This window comes from Macaca mulatta, chromosome 5 (assembly GCF_049350105.2).
Source record: "Macaca mulatta isolate MMU2019108-1 chromosome 5, T2T-MMU8v2.0, whole genome shotgun sequence".
Lineage (NCBI taxonomy): Eukaryota > Metazoa > Chordata > Mammalia > Primates > Cercopithecidae > Macaca > Macaca mulatta.
In genome coordinates, this window is record NC_133410.1 from 47,904,752 (window position 1) to 47,931,814 (window position 27,063).

The 27,063-nt window shown below is 37.2% G+C and overlaps 1 protein-coding gene across 2 annotated transcripts in view; it reads left to right on the plus strand.

Annotated features, from left to right (window-relative positions):
- SLAIN2 (SLAIN motif family member 2) overlaps positions 1 to 21,467 on the plus strand; it is a 77,331-nt gene extending 55,864 nt beyond the window's left edge. Inside the window, exons 8-9 of one of the 2 annotated variants that reach the window (XM_015138322.3) lie at positions 17,591 to 17,909; positions 18,877 to 21,467. In XM_015138322.3, the coding sequence (XP_014993808.1) occupies positions 17,591 to 17,909; positions 18,877 to 18,943 (386 nt within the window). In that variant the 3' untranslated portion in view covers positions 18,944 to 21,467. 2 annotated transcript variants of the gene reach the window in all.
- Positions 21,468 to 27,063: the final 5,596 nt, after the last annotated feature.

Consider the following 27,063-nt stretch of genomic DNA (forward strand, 5'->3'; position numbering starts at 1 on the left):
CACATTGATTTTGTATCTTGGGACTTGGCCGAAGTTGCTTATCAGCTTAAGAAGCTTTTGAGCTGAAATGATGGAGTTTTCTGGATATGGAATAATGCTATCTGCAAACAGAGACACTTTGACTTCCTCTCTTCCTATTTCAATACCCTTTATATCTTTCTCTTCCCTGATTGCCCTGACCAGACCTTCCAATACTAGGTTGAATAGGAGTGGTGGGAGAGAGCATCATGGTCTTGTGCCGCTTTTCAAAGGGAATGCTTCAGACTTTTGCCCATTGAGTATGATATTGGCTGTGGGTTTGTCACATGTGTCCCTTTTTATTTTAAGGTATGTTCCTTCAATACATAGTGTATTGAGAGTTTTTAACATGAGGGGATGTTGAATTGTATTGAAGACCTTTTCTGCATCTATTGAGATAATCATGTGGTTTTTGTCTTTAGTTCTGTTTATGTGATGAATTACATTTATTGATTTGCATATGTTGAACCAGCCTTGCTTCCTGAGGATAAAGCCAACTTGATCTTAGTGGATAAGCTTTTTGATGTGCTGCTGGGTTCAGTTTGCCACTATTTATATTGAGGATTTTTGCATCAGCGTTCATCAGGGATATTGGCCTGATGTTTTCTCTTTTTTTGTTGTGTCTCTGCTAGGTTTTGGTATCAGGTTGTCACTGGCCTCATAAAATGAGTTAGAGAGGAGTCTCTCCTTTTCAATTGTTTGGAATAGTTTCAGTAGAAATTGTACCAGCCGTTCTTTGTACCTCTGGTAGAATTCAGCTGTGAATCTGTCTGGTATTGGGCTTTCATTGATTGGCAGGCTATTTATTACCTCCCCAATTTCAGAACTAATTATTGGTTTATTCAGGGATTCGTTTTCTTCCTGGTTCAGTCTTGGGAGGGTGTAGGTGTCCAGAATTTTATCTGTTTCTTCTAGATTTTCTAGTTTATGTATATAGAGGTGTTTATAGTATTATCTGATGGTTGGTTGTATTTCTCTGGTCACTGGTGGTATTCTCCTGATAATTTCTGATTGTGTCTATTTGATTCTTTTTTTTTTTTTTTTTTTGAGACAGAGTCTTGCTCTGTCGCCCAGGCTGTAGTGCAGTGGCACAATCTTGGCTCACTGCAAGCTCCTCTGCTTCCAGGGTTCAAACAGTTCTCATGCTTCAGCCACCCAAATAGCTGGGATTACAGGTATATGCCACCACGCCCAGCTAATTTGTTTGTATTTTTAGTAGAGACGAGGTTTCACTATGTTGGCCACACTTGTCTTGAACTCCTGTCCTCAAGTGATCACCCACCTTGGCCTCACAAAATGTTGGGATTACAAGCGTGAGCCACTGTGCCTGGTCCCTTTTCTTCTTTATTATTCTAGGTAGCAGTCTATTTTATTAACTTAAAAAAAAAAAAAAAAAAAAAAAAAAAGGCTTCTGAATTCTTTTTTGTTACTGTTTGTGTTGTTTTGTTTTAAGGGTTTTTCTTGTCTCTGTCTCCTTCAGTTCTTCTGCTAGTTTTGGAGTTTGTTTCCTCTTGGTTCTCTAGTTGTTTTAGTTGTCATGTTAGGTTGTTAATACGAGATCTTTCTAGCTTTGTGATGTCAGCGTTTAGTGATGTAAATTTCCCTCTTAACATTGCATTAGCTGCATCCTAGAGATTCTGATATGTTGTCTCTTTGTTCTCATTAGTTTCAAAGAAAGTCTTGATTTTTGCCTTAATTTCGTTGTTTACCCAAGAGTCATTCAGGAACAGGTTGTTCACTTTCCATGTAGTTGTGTGGTTTTGAGTGGATTTCTTAATCTTGAGTTCTAATTTGATTGTGCTGTGGTCTGACAGACTGTTATGATTTCAGTTCTTTTGCATTTGCTGAGGACTATTACGTGATCACTTTTAGAGTAAGTGTTGTGTGGTGATCAGAAGAATGTATATTCTGTTGTTTTTTGTGTGGAGAGTTTTGTAGACCTCTATCAGGTCCACTTAATCCAGAGCTGAGTTCAGGTCCTGAATATCTTTGTTAATTTTCTATCTCGATCTTCTGTCTGATATTATCAGAAGGGTGTTAAAATCTCTCACTATTACTGTGTAGGAGTCTAAGTCTCTTTGTCGGTCTCTTAAGAACTTGCTTTATGAATCTAGGTGCTCCTGTATTGGGTTACATATATATTTAGGATAGTTAGCTCTTCTTGTTGAATTCAAAACCCTTTACCATATGTAATGCCTTTCTTTATCTTTTTCAATCTTTGTTGGTTTAAAGTCTGTTTTGTCAGAAAGTAGGATTGCAACCTCTGCTTTTTTCTGTTTTCCATTTGCATGGCAAATTTTCCTTCATCCCTTTATTTTCAGCCTATATGTGTCTTTGCATGTGAGGTGGGTCTCTTGAAGACAGCATGGGTCTTGACTCTTTATCCAGCTTGCCAGTCTGTGTCTTTTAATTGAGGCATTTAGCCCATTTACATTTAAAGTTAATATTGTTATGTGTGAATTTGATCCTGTCATCATGATGTTAGCTGGTTATTTTGCAGACTTGTTTATGTGGTTGCTTCACAGGGTCACTGGTCTGTGTACTTCACTGTGTTTTTGTAGTGGCTGGTAATGGTTTTTCCTTTCCATATGTAGCGCTTCCTTCAAGAGCTCTTGCAAGGCAGAAGTGGGGGTGATGAATTCCCTCAGCATTTGGTTGTCTGAAAAGGATCTTATTTCTCCTTCCCTTATGCAGCTTGGTTTGGCCAGATACGAAATTCTGGGTTAGAAATTATTTTCTTTAAGAATGTTTTCTGTTGCCTCCCAATCTCTTCTGGCTTGTAGGGTTTCTGCTGAGAGGTCCTCTGGTAGTCTGATGGGCTTCCCTTTGTAGATGACCTGGCCTTTCTCTCTGGCTGCCCTTAATTTTTTTTTTTTCCTACATTTTGACCTTGGAGAATTTGATGATTAGGTGTCTTGGGGTTGATCTTCTCGTGGAGTATCTTACTAGGGTTCTCTGGATTTCCTGAATTTGAATATTGGCCTTGTCTTGCTAGGTTGGGAAGTTTTCCTGGATGATATCCTGAAATATGTATTCCAACTTGGTTCTGTTTTCCCCATCTCTTTCAGGTACCCCAATCATTCATCGGTTTGGTCTTTTTACATAATCCCATATTTCTCTGACTTTTTGTTCATTCCTTTTTATTCTTTTTTCTCTATTCTTTTCTGCCCATCTTATTTCGGAAAATAGTCTTCAAACTCTGAGATTCTTTCCTCCTTTTGGTCTGTTCTGCTGTTGATACTTGTTATTGCATTGTGAAGTTCTCATGTTTTTGTTTTCCAGCTCCATCAGGTCAGTTATGTTCCTCTCTAAACTAGCTATTCTGGTTGTCAGCTCCAGTATTGTTTTATCGTGATTCTTAGCTTCTTTGCATTGGGTTAGAACAGGTTCCTTTAGCTCAGCAAAGATCAGAACCCTACTTCTGTCAATTCAGCTGTCTCAGCCTCAGCCCAGTTCTGTGCCCTTGCTGGAGAGATGTTGTGGTCATTTAGAGGAGAAGACACATTCTGGCTTTTTGAGTTTTCAGTGTTTTTGCGTTGATTCTTTCTCATCTTTGTGGACTTATCTACCTTTGACCTTTGAGGTTGCTGACCTTTGAATGGGGTTTTTGTGGGGTCCTTTTTGTTGATGTTGTTGCTTTCTGTTTTTAACAGTCAGGCCCTTCTTCCGTAGGGCTGCTGTGGTTTTCTGGGCATCCATTCCAGACCCTAGTCACCTCAGTCCCTCCTGCATCTGGAGGTATAACCAGTGAAGGCTGCAGAACAGCAAAGATGGCAGCCTGCCCCTTCCTCTGGGAGCTCTGTCCCAGGGGGACACTGACTTGATACTGGCCTGACCGCTCCTTTATGAGGTATCTGGAGACCCTTGTTGGGAGGTCTCACCTAGTTGGGAGGAATGGGATCAGGGTCCCACTTACAGAAGATGTCTGACTGCCCTTTGGCGGAGCAGGTGTGGTGCTCTTGGAGGAGTCCCCTTTGTCCAGACTGTCCGGACTCTCCAGAGCCAGCAGGCTGGAAAAGCTGTTGGCTGAACCATAGAGACTGCGGTTGTCCATCCTCCACAGGCTCCGTCATCAGAGTTTCGTTCATATAACCCTGGCTGGAGTTGCTGAAATTCTCCCAGGGAGGCCTTGCCCAGTGAAGAGGGATGGATCAGGGTCCCACTCAAAGAAGCAGTCTGGCCACGATCTGGCACAGCAGCTGTGCTGCACTGTGGGAAACTCCTGGTCTGGACCACCTGGACTTTCCAGAGCCATCAGGCTAGCACAGCTGACTCCAACCACAGCGATGGTGGCCACCCTTCCTCCCAGAAATTCGGTCTGTGTCAGGCAGTCTCCAGCCTGCTACCGCTGGCTAGCTGGAATTCCAAGCCAGTGGGTCTTGTGAGGTGCTGTGGGAATGGAGCCCACAGAACACTGCTGCCTGGTTCCTTGGATTCATACCCCTTCCTAGGGTAATGCATGGAGGGATCTCCTACCTTGCATGAATTCCTGAAACTGGAGTATGCAAAACTACTGGGTCTCTGTGAGTGCCTGAGTGACCATACTGCGGAGACTCCACACAGCTTTGTGCTTTGGATCCTAGGCCATGGTGGCGTGGGCTTGTGAGGGAATCTCTTGATCTGTGGGTTGCAAGGATCCGTGGGAGAAGCGTGGTTTCCCAAGTCAGGGCACGGTTGCACAATCACTCACCACCTTTCTTGGCTGGTGGTGGGGGCTCTCCTGGCTCCATGCTGCATCCAAGTGGGCCATTGCCTCACCCCGCTGCTTTTCCTCGCTCTCCATTGGTCAAGCTATTCGCCTAGTCAGTCCCAGTGCAAGAACCTGGATACCTCAGTTGAAGGTGCAGAATACACTCACTCTTTTCTTTCCTCTTTTCATTCCTCTCTGTGAGAGCTGCAGACCACTGCTACTTCCAGTTGACCTTGGCCCACCCTCCGACTTTTGCATTTCTAATTATTAGATTTTAAAATGCCTTTTGATATTAGACTACCTGAAGATGGAGAATGAAAGAATTTTGTGATTACCTAGAAATCAAAATTAAATTTGTCTTTTCTATCAGCCGACAAGTATTTATTGAATCTGTATCATAAACAAGATACACTAATTGTATCTTTTCCTCTTTTCTTCTCTGTTCTAGCCCCTTTGCTTTCTCCTCTTACAGTTGTGTTCAAAACTAGCTTCTGACATACACAGACTTCTTAGAAACAATTAAAATGATAGGAGTTGTTTCCCCTCCTATGATTTTGATATGTAAAATTTGAGGAATGAGAGAAGAAAGAGTATAGAGGCTGTTGTTGAGGTTCCCTTCAAACACACATTCTTGTTAGACCATTTCATGCTATTTTTGGAATGATAACTGAACATTATAGGTTTTATTTTATATTTAGACTTAATAATGTTTTTATGGTTTTCTAAGGCCTTTGTCTTTCTCTGTAGTTAAATCTTGATTACAGCTGTCAATTTCCTTTGCTGAGAAAATCCTAGGTCAAAATTTTCTCCTCTCTGAAATTTGTACCTTAATTTTTCCAGTTAAATGCTGACTGCCTTTTAGAATATGAAAGTTACAGCTCTTTAAAGTTCACCTGTATCCAATCAACCTCATTATATTTTTATTGTTCCCTGACCCACTTGTTTATAGATAAGTCAAAATGCTGCTACCATGAAACATTTTTTCCAATAGTATCACTACAGCTTAGTATCAGATCCTCTCTAGTTTCCCCTCCACTTATACATTAACTTTGTTAACATATTTCTCTCCATACCTTGATGTTCTAGGAGTTGACTTATTCTTTCATAGACTGTATTGCGTTTATCTAATAATTTAGGGATTAATAAATTTACAATGATTGCTGATTTATAAATCTGTTTTTAAACTTTATTATTTTTAAATAAAACATGAAATCAGAAAACCAATACACAGTTTAATTAATTCTTATAAGGCAAACACCCTTGTAACTACCATCCGTATCAGGAGACTAGAACTTGGCACCTCAGACATCCTCCACCTGTCTGCTTCCAAACACAACCCTTTCTTGACCCCTCCCCAGAAAGTATCTACTCTTCTGAACTTTTATAGCAGTCACTTCCTTTTTTGTATAGTTTTATCACCCAAGTTTTGAAACTAGTTTTGCCTTTTTGATACATCTTTTTAAGTTTCTCTTACTTTATAGTTTTCTTCCATTTCTTTTCTCTGTCTCATTGTTTCTTTGAAGAAACCACCAGATCATTTGTTCTGCAGAGGTTCTTACAGGCTGGATTTTGCTGATTACTTTTTCATGGCTTTGTTTAGCAAGTTCCCTTGTATTTTCTATAAAGTGATAATTGGATCTAGGCAGTTCATTAAATTATTTTGCTATTTTTGCAAAACTTTTTTTTTTTTTTTTTTGCATAGGTAGTGGTGCTTCTTTATCCAAAGGTGCATAAAGTGGGGTTTCCTCTTTTCATGATGTTAGTAGTCATTGATGTGTAATGCCTAGATTCATAATTCATTAGGTATTACAGAATTGGGAATTGGGAATTTTAATTCCAGTGTGCCTTTTTTTATTTGTCACAGTACTGTATAAAGAGAATTTTTTCCTTATTTGGTCATCCAGTGGTAGTTTCTTTAGGAAATTCAGACCAAATATTTGTTTTTTCCCTTTATTTACTAGTTTACAAAATTTAAAAATGGCAACGTGGCACCTTCCAAAGGTGACCAGTTTTTTAAAATGGTTTTCATTATGAAATTACAGATTTAAACATATTTTTAAATATGTTTCAGTTCATTCTAGATGTTTTTCCAGCTTTACTGGAAGCCTTTACAAGTTGTCTTCCAAGTCTTTTTGACACAACTCTAGTAGTCTTTGATACCATCTTGCTAGCTGGTATGGCAAGATTGGCTGGTCTTGTACATTTCTTGCCAGAGACCTGGAGTCAGGCATTTCTCCAAAAAGTCCTGCTTGCTTTTGGTATTTCAAGACCAAAATCTGTGTGTTTAGCTATACTTACTGCTACTGGGTTGGTCATTGTTTCCCGGTCTTTTTAGTTACTAGAGCTAGGAAACATATGTGTAAGTTTGTGTTTGTATATTTTTTTAAGATTAAATGCAGAGCTTCTGGGCAATTATTTAACCTCCTCTAGCATTCTCCCATCCTGAGAATCTTATTTCTCAGCAACACATAAAAGTAGAATATCATAATAATTTGTTTTGTCCCATATTTCACATAAAGTGTTCTTAGGATAACATTAGCATGACATACAATATAATTACTGAAAACAATTTTTACAACTTTTGGTTATGCTTTTTTTTTTTTTTTTTTTTTTTTTTTAAGTTAAGCTGTATCCACATTGTCAGATACCTGTTACATACTGTTTTCTCCTTCACATACCTCACTTAGTTTAGGCTCTCCATTTAAATACATATTTGATGCTTGACGCTAGTTTATATGTCATTGTCTCATCAGTCATTTTTCTTGTCTGAAACATATTCTTTGATTCCTTAAGGAGTTATGAGAACAGTATTCATTTTTTCAGTTTTTACATGTTGATGATAGCTTATCTCTTGTTTTCATACTTGAAAGTCATTGTCTAGATATGAAATCTTTGGCTCACATTTTCTTTAACTTAAATGTATTTACTCCACTTTCTGCAGGAATAAAGAATTGTTTCTGTTACAATTATTTGGTCTTTTTATCTGGATGTACAATGGATATTTTCTTTTTCTTTACAATAATTTACTAGAATATGTCTTAGTATTGATCATTCTGAGCTGCTTTTCCCAGATTCAGGGTGTGTTCTTTCATTATAGAGTAGCAAACTTTTTTTGTTTTTCAGAAGTTTCATTGCATTGTAGTTTTTTATATTCTGTTCTCTTGGTTTGGTTTTCTTTTTTGTGGGGACCCCTGTTGTACACATGTTTGAGGTTCGTTTCTTGTTTCTATATTTGTTGCCTTCTCTTGAATTATTTTTTTCTTTCTTCACTTCTATAAAAGTTTGTTTTCAGTGTCTGTTTCTCTTACAACATTATCTATTGTGTATATTGACTCTTATATTTCTCCTTAGACTTCATCTTAAAATGATTCATTTTATAGCTGATTCCTTCCTGAGTTCCATCAGCTCATTTCTGAGTGTTTCTCTCTCTGATTTATGCTATTCTTTCGTATCTTGTAGCAATATTAAAATGTTTTTAAAATTTGAAATATTAGATAATTTCATCTTTGTGTGTGTGATTTCTTACCATGATTTCTGGTAAGGTTTCACTTCTTGTAGAAGTGTTACTTTACTCCTTATTTATTCTTTTTTTCTTGTAATAACTTTATGTGTGATTTGACTTCAGTCCTTTTCTATTGCTCATTTTTCCATGAAATTGATTTTTCTAAACACTTAGCTTGATTTAAGACTTACTAATTTTATGGTTCTATAGCTCTTTCTTGTATTTGGAAGTGTTAAAAAACATGGCTGCTTCTTTTCTGAGATTTCTTTCCTTTATTCCCTCCCTCCACTTTCAAAATTTATCCTTTCTTAAAGTGTACTATTTGGTATTTTTTAGTATATTCACAGAGAGAGAAACCATTACCACTATCTTATTTTAGAAAATATTTATCACCCCCATAAGAAACACCATACTTATTAATAGAACTCCTCATTCCTCACTTCTTCTAGCCCCTGGCACCCGCTCATCTACCTTCTCTGTCTCTAGATTTGCCTGTGTTGGACATTTAATATAAGTGGAATTAAACCATATATGATCTTTTGTGACTGGCTTCTTTTACTTAGCATAATGTTTTCTAAGTGCATCATTTTGTAGCATGTATCAGTATAGTCATTTGCTGCATAACAGCGTTTCAGGGCCAGGCACAGTATCTCATGCCTGTAATGCCAGCACTTTGGGAGGCTGACGTGGGAGGACCATTTGAGCCCAGGAGTTTGAGACCAGCCTGGGCAACATAGTGAGACTACATCAGAAAAAATAAAATAGCCAGGTATGGTGGCACGCACCTGTGGTCCCAGCCACTTAGGAGGCTGAGGGTTGGAGGATTTCTTGAGCTTGAGAGGTTGAGGCTGCAGTGAGGTGTGATTGCACCACTTCCAGCCTGGGCAACAGAGCAAGACCCTATCTCAAAAAATCTAAAACCAAAAAACCGACATTTCAGTCAACAATGGATCGCATGTACGATGGTGGCAATTTCTGTCACCTAGTAACATCATAGACCTTCCAGTGGGACAAGATGTGGAGGTGGAAGATAGTGATATTGATGATCCTAACCCTGTATAGGCTTAGGCTCATGTGTGTGTTTCTGTCAGTTTTTAGCCCCCCCAAAAAATTGAAGTAAACTAAATAAAGATTTAAAATTAAAAAACACTTGTAGAATAAGGATATAAAGAAAGAAAATATTTTTGGACAGCTGTACAACATGTTTGTGTTACAAGCTATGTGTTATTACAAAAGAGCCAAGAAGTTTTTAAGTTTATAAAGTAAAGTAGTTACAGTAAGCTAAGATTAATTTATTATTGAAGAAAAATAATTTAGTGTAGCCTAAGTGTGCAGTGTTTATAAAGTTTGCAGTAGGGTGCACTCTACTCACTTACCACGCACTCAACTTCAGTTCTATAATCTCCATTCATGGCAAGTGCCCTGTACAGATCTACCGTATTTTGTCTTTTATAACATTTTTACCGTACTTTTTCTGTGTTTAGATATTTTTGGATATGCAAATGCCCTTCTGTTACAGTTGCCTACAGTGTTCAGTACAGTAACATGCTGTATTGGTTTGTAGCCTAGGAGCCATATACTATTTTTAAAAATTTTTTGTGGGTACATAGTAGGTGTGTATATTTATGGAGCACATGAGATATTTTGATACAGGCAAGCAATGTGAAGTAATAACATCACAGAATCAGGTCCCCATCCCCTCAAGCATTCATCCTTTGTGTTACAGACAATCCAATTACACTCTAAGGTATTTTAGAATATATAATTAAGTTATTGTTGACTATAGTCACCTGGTTGTACTATCAAATAGTAGGTCTTTCTCTATTTTTTTTTTGTACCCATTAACCATCTCCACCTCCCCGGGGCCTGCCATCGGCTGTTCCTTATAGCCTAGGTGTATAGTAGCGTAAATAACTTAGGTTTGCGAAAGTACACTCTGATGTTCCTACACAGACAAACTTGCCTAACGAGTCATTTCTCAGAACATATCCCCATCGTTAAGTGACACATAACTGTACTTTGTTCCTTTTTATTGCCAAATATTCCGTTGTGTGGATATACCACATTTCGTTTATCCATTCATCACTTGGTGGATACTTGAGTTGTTTCCACTCTTTGTGGAAACAAATTCCTATTGTGAATAATCCTGTGGTCAGGCCCGGTGGCTCACGCCTGTAATCCCAGCACTTTGGGAGGCCGAGGTGGGCAGATCACCTGAGGTCAGGAGTTTGAGACTAGCCTGGCCAACATGGTAAATTGAAACTTCGTCTCTACTAAAAGTACAAAAATTAGCTGGGTGTGGTGGTGGGTGCCTGTGATCTCAGCTACCTGGAAAGCTGAGGTAGGAGAATTGCTTGAACCCAGGAGGTAGAGGTTGCAGTGAGCTGAGATCATGCCATTGCACTCCAACCTGGACGACAGAGCAAGACTCCATCTCAAAATAATAATAATAATAATAATGCTCTGAACATTCATGCACAGTTGTTTACATGGACAGACATGTTTTCAGTTCTCTTGATTATATACTTAGTGGAATTACTGGATCATATGGTAGCTTTATGTTTAACATATTAAGGATCTGCTAAACTGTTTTCCAGAATGGCTACAACATTTTAGAATGTCACCAGCACTATATGAGGGTTCCAGTTTCTCCATCTCCTCAGTAACACTTATTGTCTTTTATTTTAGCTATCCTGGTGAAGTGTTATAAAGTGGAATCTCATTGTAGTTTTTATTTTGCATGACTAACTTTGAGCATCTTTTCATGTGCTTATTGGCCATTTGTGTATCTTCTTTGGAGAAATGTCTATTCAAATTCTTTGTCTCTGGTTGTTTTTTTTTTTTTTTTTTTTTTAATTGAGTAGTAGCATTCCTTTATATATTCTGGATTCAAGTCCCATATCAGATCCATGATTTGTAAATATTTTCTCCTACTCAGTGGACTTATTCTTCACTTCCTTTATGGTATCCTTTGAAGCACAGAAATTTTTAATTTTGATGAAGTATCATTTATCAATTTTTGATCTTATGGATCACACTTGTGGTGTCATAAGAAATCAGTGCCTAACCCTAGTCATTACTCCTGTCCCTTCTGCTCTACCCCGCCTGCTCTTCCCAGACATGAATCTGCTACATGAATCCGCTGCGTTTTCCCCTTCGGTACTTGGAGCTTTCTGCGGCCCTTCCCTTCCCCAAGTCTGGCTCTGCTTGTGGTATCCTGCCCTCCTCCCCATCTGGCCTGCAGCACCAGCACCAAGACTGTGCTCTTCTGTTCCTTTTTCAGTCCCTGTGGGCAAGGATGTGGACCTGGAACTCAAGAATGACCTGCATATCTGTGGATCCTTCCATTCTGCGGATCGGTGTCTCAACATCAAATTAACTAACATCAGTGTTACAGACCCTGAGAAATATCCTCACATCTTCATTAGGGGTTTAGTGGTCCAATATGTGCAGTTGCCAGCAGACAAGGTAGACAAAGTTGCTGCAGAATGCAGCAAGGAAGGAAGCCCTATAGCAGAAACAGTGATGGCTCCTCCTTTTCCTCTTCCCTCTTCCATTGCTGACCCATAACCCCAGGTCCCAGCCTAGGACCCCTGACCGTGAATACTTGAAGCAATTTTGTTTCGTTGGTGTTTTTTTTTGTCGTTGTTGTTTTAACTAGTGAGTGAGTGTGTGTATGTGTGTGTTTAAGGGATGACTGGATGAGAGGGATAATAGGGAACAGCTCTCCTTGTTGAGAAGAGGAGGATAAGTAGGCTGGGAAACTTCAAAGCCTTCCTAGTCCTCAGCATCTGCCTTTTTCACTACTTCCCTAGAGATGGTACGAGAGTTTCCTAAGAACTTTATAGGGTTAGCTCTTACATTTAGGTCTGTGATCCATTTTGAGTTAATTTTTTAATAGTGTGAAGTGTAGGGGTCCAACTTCATTCTTTTGTACGTGGATATCCAGTTGTCCTCACAGGATTTTGAACTCTTTCCTGCTTTTATCTGGACTTCATTTTCCTTTATCTGGAATGTCCCTGTTCTGCTCTATTTGGATTATTTTCTGAGTTTTTTTTCCCTTAGCTTGAAGTTTTACCTGGAAGAGGGATTTGACTGGTTAATTTTAAGAATTCATAGCCACTCATGTTCCTCCTAGACCTTACAGTAGACCTCTTGTACTCACTCACTATTGGAGTGTGCAGATTCCTCCCAGTTCAGCTTCTGTTCAGCATTTTTTTTTATATGAGTACTTGTTGGTTATTTTGGAATTTTCAGGACATTGAGATATTCCTCTACTTCCTTCTGCACAGATGCTGATAATTCATGTGGTCTTATAGTTGTCAGTGGCTTCTTCCTACCCACTTGTATTTTGGGGCTCATGGAGATACTCCATCACCTGGTTTTACTGTAGCTGTTGTAAACAGGTTTTGGTTTGACCTTCCTAGTTAGTTGCTCTGTATGTTTTTATGGAGAGAGTTGAGAAAATTCGTAAATTACACCAATGCCGGTACCATCTTTCAAGAATCCTCATAATTATGTTTCTTAATCTTGACATTGACATTTTTTCCCCTTTCCTCACTAGATACTCTAAGGTTAGTTATATGTTAGATAATTTATTAAACTAAAATACAATAAGTTAGATAGGTATAGATGTACAGCTGTTTATATATACTGTGTACTAAAACTAACGTGTCTCTCTAAATCTTGATATCATATATTTTGATACATAATCAATTCCCTAATTTTGGAAATATGGCTATTTTGTTAAAAACTTCCCCTGTCAGGGTGAAGATATCTAATGAATGTTAATAGTTCCTGTATTGTGTGTTTGTATATACACACACACATTTTCTCTCTCTCTCTCAGCTTTTGTACCCAAAGGGTGGTTACAGTTTTCAGTTGAATAAAAATATTTCTTTTTAAAAAGTTTATTTCTAAAAGTCATTATTGAGGTTGAGGCAGTTATCTTGAAGAGGATCAGTTCCAAAGTTATTTTCTATTTAATAGAGTAAATTCGAAGATTAAGCTGTAAATGTTTGCTGGTAGCTTATGCATTCATATATATCTTTTTGTATTTATGGAAGAAAAGGTATTGAAGCCCTGTTCTCGGGGCATTTTCTGCCTCTTATGTTTAATACATTTTTCTAATAACTAACAAAATTTTTGTATGCTTACAAAAATAATAGTCATGTACATTAATGGAAGAAGAAATCAAAGGCTTCTATGTCTTTTTTATGGTTACTTGTCAGCAATTGCCATTTTAATATGCTTTGGAGTCATACCTTATAAAACCTGCCTAGGATAGTAACCCCACAAATAAACTTTCTGAGTCTAGTTGAAAATTAAAGTGTTGATAATGACACTTTGGCCAGGTACGGTGGCTCACTTATGATCGCAGCACTTTGGAAAACTGAGATGGGCAGATCACGTTAGAGGCCAGGAGGTTGAGAACAGCCTGACCATCATGGCAAAACCCCGTCTCTACCAAAAAATACAAAAATTATCCAGACCCGGTGACGTGCACCTGTAGTCCCAGCTACTTGGGAGGCTGAGGCATGAGAGTCGTTTGAACCTGTGAGGCAGAGGTTGCAGTGAACCAAGATTGTGCCACTGCACTCCATGTTGGGCAGTAGAGCGAGACTCTGTCTCAAAAAATAAATTTAAAAAATGTTGATAATGACACTTTGGTTTCTACCCCCAGAGATGTTTCTCTTTTGGTTCCTGGTAAAGAATGCTGATCTGGGAATCGGCAGACCTGGGTTCAGTTCATTTATAACACGACATCCTGACTTTCCTATTTATTTGCTCAGTTGGCTTCTGTGGTTGTGGTAATTTCCCTTGTCCATGAAGTGAGAGGGTTAGAGTACATGGTCAGTAATAATTTTTTTTTTTACAAGGATTCTTTAATTCTGTAGTGAGATAATCATATTTAATTCATCTTTTTCTTTAACAGCCAGAACTTATTTTTAAATACTTATTGTATCAGTAAATTGTGATTATTATTGATAGTGTAGAGACCATTGAATAATTGAAATGATATAACAATATAGTAAGGCATAGGTGACAAGGAGATATTTTTGTCCTTCATTTGTTAATAATGGAATTCATATGTGTTTTAATAAATGATGTTTCCCGTTGGTCATGATGACCAGTGTTTATTTTTATTACTATATACTTACTGGGCATTTATAGGTTTTATAAATTATGCAGCTAATGGAAGTTGTAGTTTGGAGGAAGACTGCTCTGTGAAGACAACTTGGAATATCTAACTTTTGTATTGCTAGGTACATGTTGGATATATTTTTATAAAGCATTTTGTATTCAGTGAATATCAAGCTAAAAAGATATGTATAATTTATTCAGTTTTTTCATTTTAGGGTTAAGTGCATGCCTGAATTATAGAAACCTTAATTAGAAAGCAAACTTAGCACAATTATTAAATACTTATTGAAAGAAAAAAATATTTTAAGATATGAATTCTCTATTACACTTCATCCTAATTTGGAGATAACTTAGACACCAAGGTTAGGATTCTTAGTCATGTCATTTTTATAAATAGAGTTCTAATTTTTGCTCAGAGCAGATAGCTCTCCTTCACATTATGCCTGACTCGAGTGTAATTCTTGGTATTCAAAAAGAGTAAAGAGAAATTATAACTTGTCAATATCAATTTGGGTAATACATTTTGGGTAATAACACGTTTGAGTTAATTTATAAGGAAAGCCTAGGAGACTGTTCTATGTGGCATTGTTGAATATCTTTCTAGGAAACTCATCTGTAGCACGCTAAAGGAGCCCTATTCTTTAGATAAGAAAGCCACAGATAAGAATGCCTTACAATTTGTTTAATATTTTACATTTTACTAACAGTTTACACATTTATTACTCGTTTGCTCTTCACAGCAAACTTACATTGGCTGAGATTTATTAGATTCATACGTAAGTGGTTTTCTTTTCGAGCAATGCGATTGGTATGGTATTTTTAATCTTGATTTCTAATGTTTGTTGCTGGTGTATAGAAACATAATCAGAGTTTGTATTTTTATCCAGTCCCGTGACCTTACTGAATTCACTTATTATTTCTAGAAGAGTGTGTGTGTGTGTGTGTGTGTGTGTGTGTGTGTGTGTGTGTATAGATTCATTGGGATTTTCTGTGTAGACATCATGGGGACAGTTTCTAACCTCTGTGCCTTTTATTTTTCTTTTTTTCTTTTCTTTTCTTTTCTCTTTCTTTCTTTCTTTCTTTCTTTCTTTCTTTCTTTCTCTTTCTTTCTCTCTCTCTCTCTCTCTTTCTTTTCTTCTCCTCCTCCTCTTCCTGCTCCTCTTCCTCTTCCTCCTCCTTCCTCCTCCTTTCTCCTTCCTCCTCCTTTCTCCTTCCTCCTCCCTTCTCCTTCCTTCTCCCTCCATCCTTCTTTTTTTTTTTCTTGCTTATTGCACTGGCTAGAATTTCTACTGGTAAGAGCATATGTTCTTGTCTTGTTCCTGGTCTTAGGGGAGGCGCATTCAATCTTTCTTCATTAAGTATAATGTTAACTGTAGGGTTTTTGTAGACGTTCTTTATGAGGTTGAGGAAATTTTCCCTATTTCCATTTTTCGGAGAATTTTTTTGATTACTGTTGAATTTTGTCAGATGCTTTTTTTGAGTCCACTGTTACGATTCTGTGAGTTTTCTTCTTTATCCTGTTACTGTGGATTACACTGATTGTTTTTCAAATATTGAACCAAACTTTGCATCTTGGAATAAATCCTACTTAGTCATGGCATATAAATCTATTTATATATTGCTGGATTCTATTTTCTAATATTTTCTTAAGGATTTTTACATCTGTATTTGTAAGCAATATTGATCTGAAGTTTTCTTTTTTGGTCCTTTTCTAGTTTTGGTATCTCGGTAATACTGGCTTCGTAAAAATCAATTGGGACATGTTCTCTCCTATTTTGTGATGGAGATTATGTTGAATTTGTGTTCATTCTTAAACATTTGGTAGAATTTCCCAAGGTTGCTTCCAACCTCCAACAAACATTTGATCTGCTTCTTGTTACCATAAATTAGATTTGACTTTCCTCAAATTTCTTTATAACACAACATTTTACAGTGTGTGTGTATGGATACACATGGACTGTTTTGTGTCTGGCACTCATTTCATTCAACAAAATTTTTGAGATTCATCTTTGTTGTATACATCAGTAGTTTACTCCTTTTTATTACTGAGTGGTATTCTGTTGTGTGGTTATGCTACAAATTGTTTATCCATTCACCTGTTGATGGACATTTGAGCTTTGTTCAGTCTTTGGCTGTTACAAAGTTGTAGTCAAGTCTTTGTGTAGACATAAGCTTTTTTTCTGTTTTCCTTTTTTTTTTTTTTCCTTTGAGACAGAGTCTCGCTCTGTCACCCAGGCTGGAATGCAATAGCGTAGTCCCCGCTCACTGCAACCTCCTCCTCCTGGGTTCAAGCAGTTCTCCTGCCTCAGCCTCCTGAGTAGCTGAGACTACAAGCATGCACCACAACACCCGACTAATTTTTGTGTTTATAGTGGAGACGGGTTTTCATCATGTTGGCCAGGCAGGTCTCGAACTCCTGACCTCAGGTGATCCTCCCACCTCGGGCTCCCAGAGTGCTGGCATTACAGGTGTGAGCCACCGCACCTGATCTTCTTTTTTGTTTTTGAAACAGAGTCTTGCTCTGTCACCCAGGCCGGAGTGCAGTGGCTTCATCTTGGCTAACTGCAGCCTCTGCCCCTCAGGTTCAGGCAGTTCTCCTGCCTCAGCTTTGAGTAGCTGGGATTATGGGTGCATGTCACCGGCTGCCGTTTTGTTTGTTTTTTTCATCACGTTGTGCTTTGTGAAGCACAGCAATGGTAGCACTTTTTTAAAAATGATTTTTAGTTTTTAAATTTTTAATTACAGTGTCAATAATGTGGGATTTGGACATAGAGCCTCCAGATACTTGATACATGTTTACATGAATGTTTCTTTTCGGGGGAAATATGTTTCAAATTCTAGACAACAATTGGATAGTCAGTTTGTTTTTCACCTCTAGAATGGTCATTCACATGTGGCCCAGATTAGTTGCTACAGTGAGACAGAATCCTGCAGTGCCTTTTCTCTTCTGGTGTTATGCGTTCCAAGCTGACCTATTTAAAATACTGTTGTAAAAGACAGTTGTAATCCTCTTTAAGTACTTGGTTATTTAGAATTCACAGTTACATTTTTTTCTTTTAGTAGCCCAGGAATAGCTTTTATTTTTTGCATTGCTATGAAGTTTCCTGAATACTAGTGACTAATCATCAGTTGTAAGTTAAAGCAGTGGTTTCATATATATATATATATATATATATATATATATATATATATATATATTTCCACTCAAAAATTGACTTTTCTTTGCTATTCCACAGTACCTTCTCCAGGCAAATTCCGTTCCCCTGCAGCACCATCTCCTTTGGCTCTTCGGCAACCAGTGAAAGCATTTAGTAACCATGGCTCTGGTTCTCCTGGTAGCCAAGAAATAACACAGCTCACACAAACCACCTCCTCACCTGGGCCTCCTGTGGTTCAGAACACAGTCTCCGCAAATCCTCCCAGCAATATCAACAGCGCTACTCTAACCAGACCCGCAGGGACAACTGCAATGAGAAGTGGCTTGCCCAGACCCAGTGCCCCTTCTGCTGGGGGCATACCAGTGCCTCGCAGCAAACTTGCACAGCCTGTTCGCAGGTAAGTGGCAAATGTTCTGTTTCAGCATTCTTGAGTACCTGAAAGTGGATAGACTGGAATTAATTAGCTTCATCTCTATGTTTGATGGTAAACAGAAAGTCATGGTGGATTCCCACCAGAGTTTTAATACAATTTGAATAAAACATTACTACATTGTTTTAAAGAAATCCTCATTTGGGACTTTTACCATTTTGGTTCAGATTAAATGTGTCCAGTTGCCTAACATGATTAAGCATCTCAGAGGACCCCTAGAAAAAAATTTGTTAGAACCACTCAATTTGATTGTGATATTCATTCATTTTGAATAGAATTATATTCAATGAAGATGATAAAGGTATGTTAGAATATAGAGTGATATTTAAGATAAAACTTATAGCTACTAAGACTGAGTATAATCTATAAGCATGGTTTTCAAACCCTTATTGTACAATTCAGAATTATCTATGAGATTTATATAAATGTAGGGTCTAAGTTTTACCCTCAGAGAGTCTAACCTATTTAATGAAATTAAGTAATTTGCCTAAGGCCATATAGCTAATAAAACTATGAGTTCCAAGTATGTCTGACTTCGGAGCTCTTTTAATCACTGTTCCATGCTGCCTTTCTAGTGATGCTGACACTGAGCTTCTAATATCACATTCATCATTCTGCCTCTCAAAATAATAAGTAAATGATAAGGTTGGTTGTCTATGTGCTTGAGAAAAGGTGAGACCATCTTTTCCCTTCTTTGATCTAGTAACTATGTTAACAAAATGGGAAGTCATCTGTTGTCCAGTAAAACTTGGAAGTTGTGAAAATGCAGAGTGTTGGGAGGTTGTACTAGTACCTGTTTAGAGCTTTTGCCTTGGTACAGCCTTCATGGGATCATGATGCCACCTGAAGAGTAATTAATATATGTGTGAGATAGTATGGTAATATTTCATAAAGACATTTATCAAATTTTAATTACAAAATTGCTTTATTTCAGATCCTTGCCAGCTCCTAAAACCTATGGTAGCATGAAAGATGACAGTTGGAAAGATGGCTGTTATTGACCAGCAAAGACAAGAATGCAGAAGTCCACGGCTTCATGGATACCCTTCACCAGGCTAAAAAACAACTTTTATATGCAGACTGTTCAGATAAGACTCTTGGGATTTATAAAATCCCAGCCCTCTCTGTCTTAATTAGCACAAACTGACAGAGATCATCAAACAGCACTTTAATGACATTTAACATCAGATGTGTTTGGTAATCATACAATCACTCTCCATAGAATCACTTTTAGTTTTGTTTAATAGAAACTAGGTTGATTTTTTTTAACATATTTGACAGAGGCCAATATCTGGGCAAATACTTAATGGATGCCAAAGAGAAATGCCCATTTGTAAATGAGAAAAATGCCCATTTGTGCACAAGAAAATGGTGAATTCAAGCTATCCAAAACTTCACATTCAACCTAATTTACTGTATAAATAGTATCAATAAATATTTGTGTTAATGAGAACTAATATTCTGACTAATTATCTAAAGTGTTTCACTAGTACACCAGGAAACTACAGATTGAGATTAGGGGGTGGGAGGAAAGAAACCTGGGCTAGAGATTTAAAACATTCCTAAATTTGGGAGAATTTCAGAAATTATTTTTGCAGATTCATTAGAAAAATTGTCATTTAATCTTAAGTTTTGGATGTAGCTCATGTATCACCACCACCAGATAGTGTTACAGCACGCATCCATCATGTTGCATTGACACATCGAACTTCTGTGTGTTTGTTTTGATTGCCAAAAGGGCTTAATATCAGTTGTACAATCTTTCTAAACTTTATAGTTCCTGGCTCAGGAAAGATGGCCTTTGCTATTGAAGCCAACTTCTTCGCATGCTGTTATCTTTACAGAACTAAGAGATCTTGTTTCTATTAGCAGGTTTTCATGATAGGAAAGAACAAGTAGTGTGTGTCTTTATTCTTGATACAACACCACCTCAGTGCTTACAACCTGGAACAAAACCATACAATGAGAGAGAGGGGGAAAAAATCTATGCACTTAACCTACAAAATCTCTGGTGATGACAGTTGTATTGTTGCTATTACATGGCATAATGATCTATTATGTGGTAGGAAAATATAGCCTGCTAAATCCTACTTAAGTTGATCCACTTTAAACTGAGTAACCGTATAAAACATCTATTGAAAATTCTTTCCCTTTTGACTTAGATTCTGCCTTATATTAATTTTTGCATTTTTGGTAACAAACCTACTACATATGACTCTAACCTGATAAATACTTGGTCTCTAATGGCTCTTAATAAATCCTTGAAATCACCTATTTCAATTTTATCAGACTATTACCAGAGTAAAACTTCCTTCTGTAGCAGGCCTCTCATTTTTTATTATGAGGTCTGTTTTTAAATCCTTAATTTGAACAGCTCTAAGATATTGTCACTTAGGTCATCTAAAAACTTTTAGATATTTGAACGTAAGTTCATTTCCTGTTCATCAAAGACATTCCGTAAGTTGGCAAAAGAAATTGGAAGAGAGAAAATGGAAGGCTTGATATTCATGATGGCATTAAGGTTGATAGGTTGAAAGAATGATAAAAACTTAAAACCAGGACCTCCATTCTGTCATGACTGACACCATGGTAGTCTGTCAACTTGACCAGTGGAAAGTCATTCATTTAGCACAAGCAGCTGGAGATTGAAACTGCCAGTACTATGTATTTGGTGTATAACGCAAAGAAGAAACTTTATCCTTGAATTTGAGGGTGATGGGGTGGGTCAGGAAAGGATGGCGCAGAATTCTACATGATAATGAACTAAAAAATGTTGCTTTTCAAAGGAAGATAAAGCATCTTCTTTTGGGAGGGGGGTATCTCATGTCTAAGTAAGTAAAAAAAAAAGAACTAGCTACTGTCTCTTTTAAAAACCACGTACAAAAGCAAAACAAGTCTCAGTTTTCAGTGCAACATTTCAAAAAATATATATGCTGCAATCTAATAATTGAAAGGAATTTTACCTATTACGAAACACATTACATTTTTTAAGTTAGATAATCAGTTTCAAAAGAGTATTCAGGTTATTTAACTTTGTTTTGAAATGGCTGCATCAGAAAAAAATGTCTATTTTTTTTTATTAAAATATTTCATCACTTGTTAAAACGTATTTTGGATCTGAGTTTGGTAAAGTATTATTTTACGTGCTTTTGTACTACCACAGACTGTTGACTTTTAGTTTCCTAAAGAGAAAAATTGCCTTTTTACTAGAAAGCCTTTGTATATCGCAATTTTTCTGTTTGGGAAAATCTAAGGATTTACTGTGGTTAGTCTTACAGAAGAAATGTGGATTTGATAAACTAGTGCCTATGATTTTAACTTATGTTTGATATATAGTAGTAAGGGTTTTATGAATGTTGATTATTTTGTGCCAACAGCCCAGAATTGTCACTTACGTGTAAGCAGAAAACAATGAGCTCTGCTTCCAAAGTTATTTAATTTTCTCAGTGTTTGAATGTTATTTTTTGTAAGTGTGTTAATAAAAGTGTAAAGAATTGGAAAAAAATATAAATATTCTTAACTCAAGCATTTGCTGGATCATTTTTCTACAAAACTTGTTTGTATAATATAAAACACTCTCTGAAGAGTTGACTTTTTTTCAGTTTCGTATCCTGGAAATCACATTTTGTAAAACTGGGGACCATTCATAATTGTCAGATACTTTTTAAAATTATCTCAATACATCACTTTTATAAGAAAAAAAGTTTTTTTGAAAGAAAATTAGATACATACGTGGCCCCAGATGTTTGTATAACTCTAGAATGATCTAGACTATGTATGTTTAAATTAACTTTTTATTGAATGTACAGGTGTCCATTTTTGACGTTACGCATGGTCCTTTTAGATCACATGATGTTTGATTTGCAAACATTTCTATAGCCGAACTTGTATATGTGGTTGCCTCCTTAATAAACAGCCTGACCATAATGTTTATTATTAAATTTATATATTTTTTAATTGTTTAATTAATCTCTGGATATAGTAAGATTCCTTTTTTTCTCTCATTTGCCTACACTTGGTTTTAATAAATTGTTCAGTTGAGTTTTTCTTTAAACACAGAAACCCAAATCATATTGCCCTTTCAGGCTTAGTCTTCATGGGGTTGGATTTATGTCTTACATTTTCTCTGTCAGAGTTACTTCATTTATGGATTTTACTTGGAGGAAATTTATAGTTTACTCTAAATTGATTTGTTCTTGGAACTTTTTCACCTGCTGTGAATTGATATCTAGTTAGAAAAAGCTAGCATTTGCCTACATCATAACTATATATGATATCTAGTTAGAAAAAACAAGCAAAAAGCTATTGCGAGTTTCCAAGAGGGACGATTAATGTATTTTCATGCCAAATGCAAATATTTAGGTGATCACGTATATTTTTTCTTGTGTGAATGAAAAATCAAGAACTGTACACTGTTTAATGAATTCTCCATATTCCTTTAGGAGATATTTGCTTTGCAATTATATGTTACAATTAGAATAATTACCATTAAAATAATATTACATGTTACAATTAGATTAATACTGATGAGAGGGGGAAAAAAGACACCCTTCTGTTTTTTTCTCTCAAGCCAGTCTAAAAGACTTGAAGAGCCATTTAAAATTAAATGTCACTATACTTGTATTATAAATCAATACATGAGAAATTTAAATCTGTTACATACTCAGTGCAACAGAAGAACCCATATGGAGGTTCAACCACTAATGTATTTTGAATGATCCTAAATATAAGTCTTGGGTGGCTAAATTGGCCCTCTGCTTACCAGTCTGAAAATGAAACCGATTATACTCATCGGCCTTATTTGCTGTAATACAAATTGGTTAAAAACTGTGTTAACTGAATGCCAGTTTCAAACAAATTATCTACATTAAGTCATCTTAATGTTTTCTCTTTAAAAGTAAGAAAAAAATCTTTTTCTTCTGATTTCAAAAGCAATAGAAACTCATTGCTGTAGAACATAAACTAAAAATATTAAAAAGTATAAAGGTGAAAAATGATAGTTGCCTGCAGTCCCATCATCCGGAAATATTGAAGTACTGTCCTTCACATGGTTGTAACATGTTAAGTGGAAGGGTAGGTCTTTTTTTTTTTTTTTTTTTTTTGTTTAATGAGAAAATGTTTCTTTTAAATAAATGTTTCTTATGTAAAAATGTTGACATGTGTTTGCTTTTGCACAGAAGTATACATGAACTGCTATTGAAAGCTTGGCATATATCTTAATTCCTGATTTTAGATATTTCTTAATAATAGTATCATATGTATTGTTTGTGTTGTTTATAATATTAATTGGTTTTTTACAATTTATACTTTTTTTTAAAAAAAAAAAAGAGTCTTGCTCTGTTGCTCAGGCTGGTGGAGTGCAGTGACATGATCTCGGCTCACTGCAACCTCTGCCTCCTGGGTTCAAGCAATTCACCTGTCTTAGCCTCCCAGGTTGCTAGGACTACAGGCGCATACCACCATGCCCAGCTAATTTTTGTATTTTTAGTAGAAACCGAGTTTCACCATGTTTGTCAGGCTGGTCTCAAACTCCTGACTTCAATTGATCCACCCACTGTTGTACCTGCTGTTGTATTTTTACCTGCTGTGGTACTACCACAGACTATTGACTTTTAGTTTCCTAAAGAGAAAAACTTCTTTTTTTCTTTTTTTAAGAGATCAGGTCTTACTATTTTGCCCAGGATGGTCTCGAACTGCTGGGCTCACGCGATTCTCCCACCTCAGCCTCCCAAAGTGCTGGGATTATAGACATGAGCCACCATGCCCAGCCTCTACATACTGAAATTTGAGAAATATATAGTAAATTATAAAGAAGAAAAAGTACTTAATAGGTAGTCAGCCACTTAAATTTGAAGATAATGTATTTGTTTCTTTTTCCTTCTAAAAGTTGTAATCTAAAGTTGTAATCATTTATGCTTGACAGTTAACTTTTTCCTAAGTCTGAATTCATAACTACCATGATTTAGATGGATTCTGCTGCTACAAAAAGCCATTTAGTTCTGGAAAGAGTATGTAAATATTCTAAACCTTTTCCAAACTGTATTATTTTAATCCTTCATATCATATCCTTTATTTATACTTGAATGCTCCCCACCACCGCCCCTGCCTCCCATCTACCACGAATTGACAGTATTGATTGAGTACAATGCCAGTTTTAAAATACCTTTAAAGAAATAACAGGCGCAACCAAATGAAGAGTTAAACTAGTCTCTGGTAGAGTTCTTAAACTTGGTCACCTGAAGGGCTATTAAAACAGATTTCTGCACTGTACTCCTGAGAGTTTCCAAGTCCCAAAATTCTAGGGATAGGGTTCCCAGGGCAGGTCAGGTGCACATTACTGGACTAATTGACTGTGGCTAGAGGATTGGGGTTAAGATAGAACACTAGCTATGGTTTCCTACTGTGAAAATCATATGGATGGAATGGGGAAAGACCATTATCCCTGAGGGTGGTACTGTCCCCAGAAAGTAGGCAAGGTCTTAAGCAAGCAATACAGTAGGTGCACATCACAAATGTCTCAGTGCATATTACATAAAATGATTATACCATGTCAGTGGTCACTGACCTGGAGGAAACATTTGTAGTAAGAAGAGAAGTTTCTGGTAGTATTTGAGCTTCTGGCTCAATTGTTCATGAGGTTCTGTATTATTCCTGTCCGTGGATTCCACTAGGCATCTTGGTATGCTCTTGAAAGATGCCCCTTAGTACATTGACCAGTTTAAGTAGGGTTCTGTCATTTGCAAACAGAAGGAAGAGGTAATTTTTCAAACGTTTTTAAAATTGATACATAGCCTGTAATCCCAGCACTTTGGGAGGCCAAGACGGGCGGATCACAAGGTCAGGAGATCGAGACCATCCTGGCTAACATGGTGAAACCCCGTCTCTACTAAAAATACAAAAAACTAGCCGGGCGAGGTGGCGGGCGCCTGTAGTCCCAGCTACTCCGGGAGGCTGAGGCAGGAGAATGGCGTGACCCCGGGAGGCGGAGCTTGCAGTGAGCTGAGACCCGGCCACTGCACTCCAGCCTGGGCGACAGAGCGAGACTCCATCTCAAAAAAAAAAAAAAAAAAAAATTGATACATAAAGTATGTACAGAAGAGTTCGTGCAACTCAAATGGTCAGCTCAAGGAATTAAATTACTACATGTGTGATCACCATGTAGACAAGAAATAGAATGTTCACAGCACCCCAAAAACTCTCCTAGTGTCATTTGACAATCACTACTTCCTTCCTTCTCTACAAAGATAACAGTTACTGACTGGGTGGGGTCACTCACACCTGTAATTCCAGCACTTTGGGAGGCTGAGGTGGGAGGATCACATGAGCCCAGGAGTTCAAGACCATCCTGGGCAACATAGTGAGACCCCCATCTCTCAGAAAAAAGTTAACAGCTATTCTGACTTCTAACGTTGTAAAGCATCAGTGCATTATACAACATCTCAAGTCAACATGGTCTGCCTATAGGTCAATACTCAGTAAAATTATAATGGAACTGAAATATTTCTATCACCTAGTGACATAGCCCAATGCATTCATTACTCACATGTTTGTGCTGATGCTGGTATAAACAAGCCTGCTGCGCTGCTAGTCATAGAAGTATAGCGCATAATACTTGATAATAAAGAACTTTGATACTGGTTTACATATTTACCATACTTTATTGTTATTTTAGAATGTACTCCTTATTTTTAAGTGAACAGCCTCAGGCAGATCTTTCATGAGATATTCTAGAAAACATTGTTATGATAGGAGATGACTGCTCCATGTATTTTGTTACCCCTGAAGACCTTCCAGTGGGACAAATGTGGAGGTGGAAGACAGTAATATTGATGATTTTGACCCTGTGCAGGCCTAAGCTAATGTGTGTGTTCATGTCTTAGTTTTCAACAAAAAAATTGTTTAAGGAAAAATGTTTATAGAATGAGATATAAAGAGAATAATTTTGAACAACCATACAATGTATTGTAAGCTAAGTATTATGAAAGAGTCAAAAAGTGAAAACTATAAGTGATAAGATAAAAACCTTGCAGTAACCTAAGGTTAATTATTAAAGAAAAAAATTTATAAATTGAGTGTAGCCTAAGTACAGTGTTTTATAAGTATAGTAATGTTCTAGGCCTTCACATTCACTCACCGACCCACCTCAAGCAACTTGCAGTTCTGCAAGCTCTGTCATGTTAAGTGCCCTTTACAGGTATCTCATCTTTTATCTTTTATACGGTATTTTCACTGTACTTTTTTTATGTTTAGATATGCAAATACTTACCACTGTGCTACTGTCGCCTACAATATTTAGTGCAGTTAAATGTTGTACAGGTTTGTAGCCTAGGGCTATATCATATTGCCTGGGTGTGTAGTGGGCAGTCATCTAGGTTTGTGTAAGTACACTCTGATGTTCCCACAAGGGTGAACTCAGACCTACCAATGCATTTCTCAGAATGTATCTGTGTCAAGCGACACATGACTGTAATTTAGTTTTGCCTACTTTTGAACTTTATATAAGTAAAACCATACAATTTGTATTTTTTCTTCTTTGAAGGCTGATTTTTTCTTTGAAAGCTAAAAATGATTTTCTCTTAGCCACTAAACAAAAATAATGTGAGATTCACCCATGTCGCTGATGTCATTGTAATTTGTTCATTTTCATTGCTGCTGTAATATGCCATTGTATAAATATATCACAGTTTGTCCATTCTCATGTCAAGGACAGTTGTGGTGTTTCCAGTTTGGAGCTCTTAAAGTAATGCAGTTTTGGATTTCAGTATAGTCAAAATGACATAAGTCCACTGAAGCCTCTCCCACTGACTAAAAATTCTGTACAAAATGTAGAAGACAACTGAGAACACTGGGGGTAGGGGTGGGGGGTAGCAGTAGGATAGAAGACAGAGTCAAACCTGCAGAAAAGACCCATACAGGGGTGAACTTCTCATTTCTCCCCTCTTCTTTCTTGACCCTGATCCAAGGGAGGGCACCCAGAAGAGCTGTCACAGAGGCACCTCTGGCAGATTAAACTTTGAGGAAAAACCCAAAAGATCAGCAAAAGGAGTTCCTGGAAGCTAGAGAACGTCAGGGGAAATCCCCAGGTTTTTATGTTTTCTCTCATGGCTTGCCGTGGGTAAGC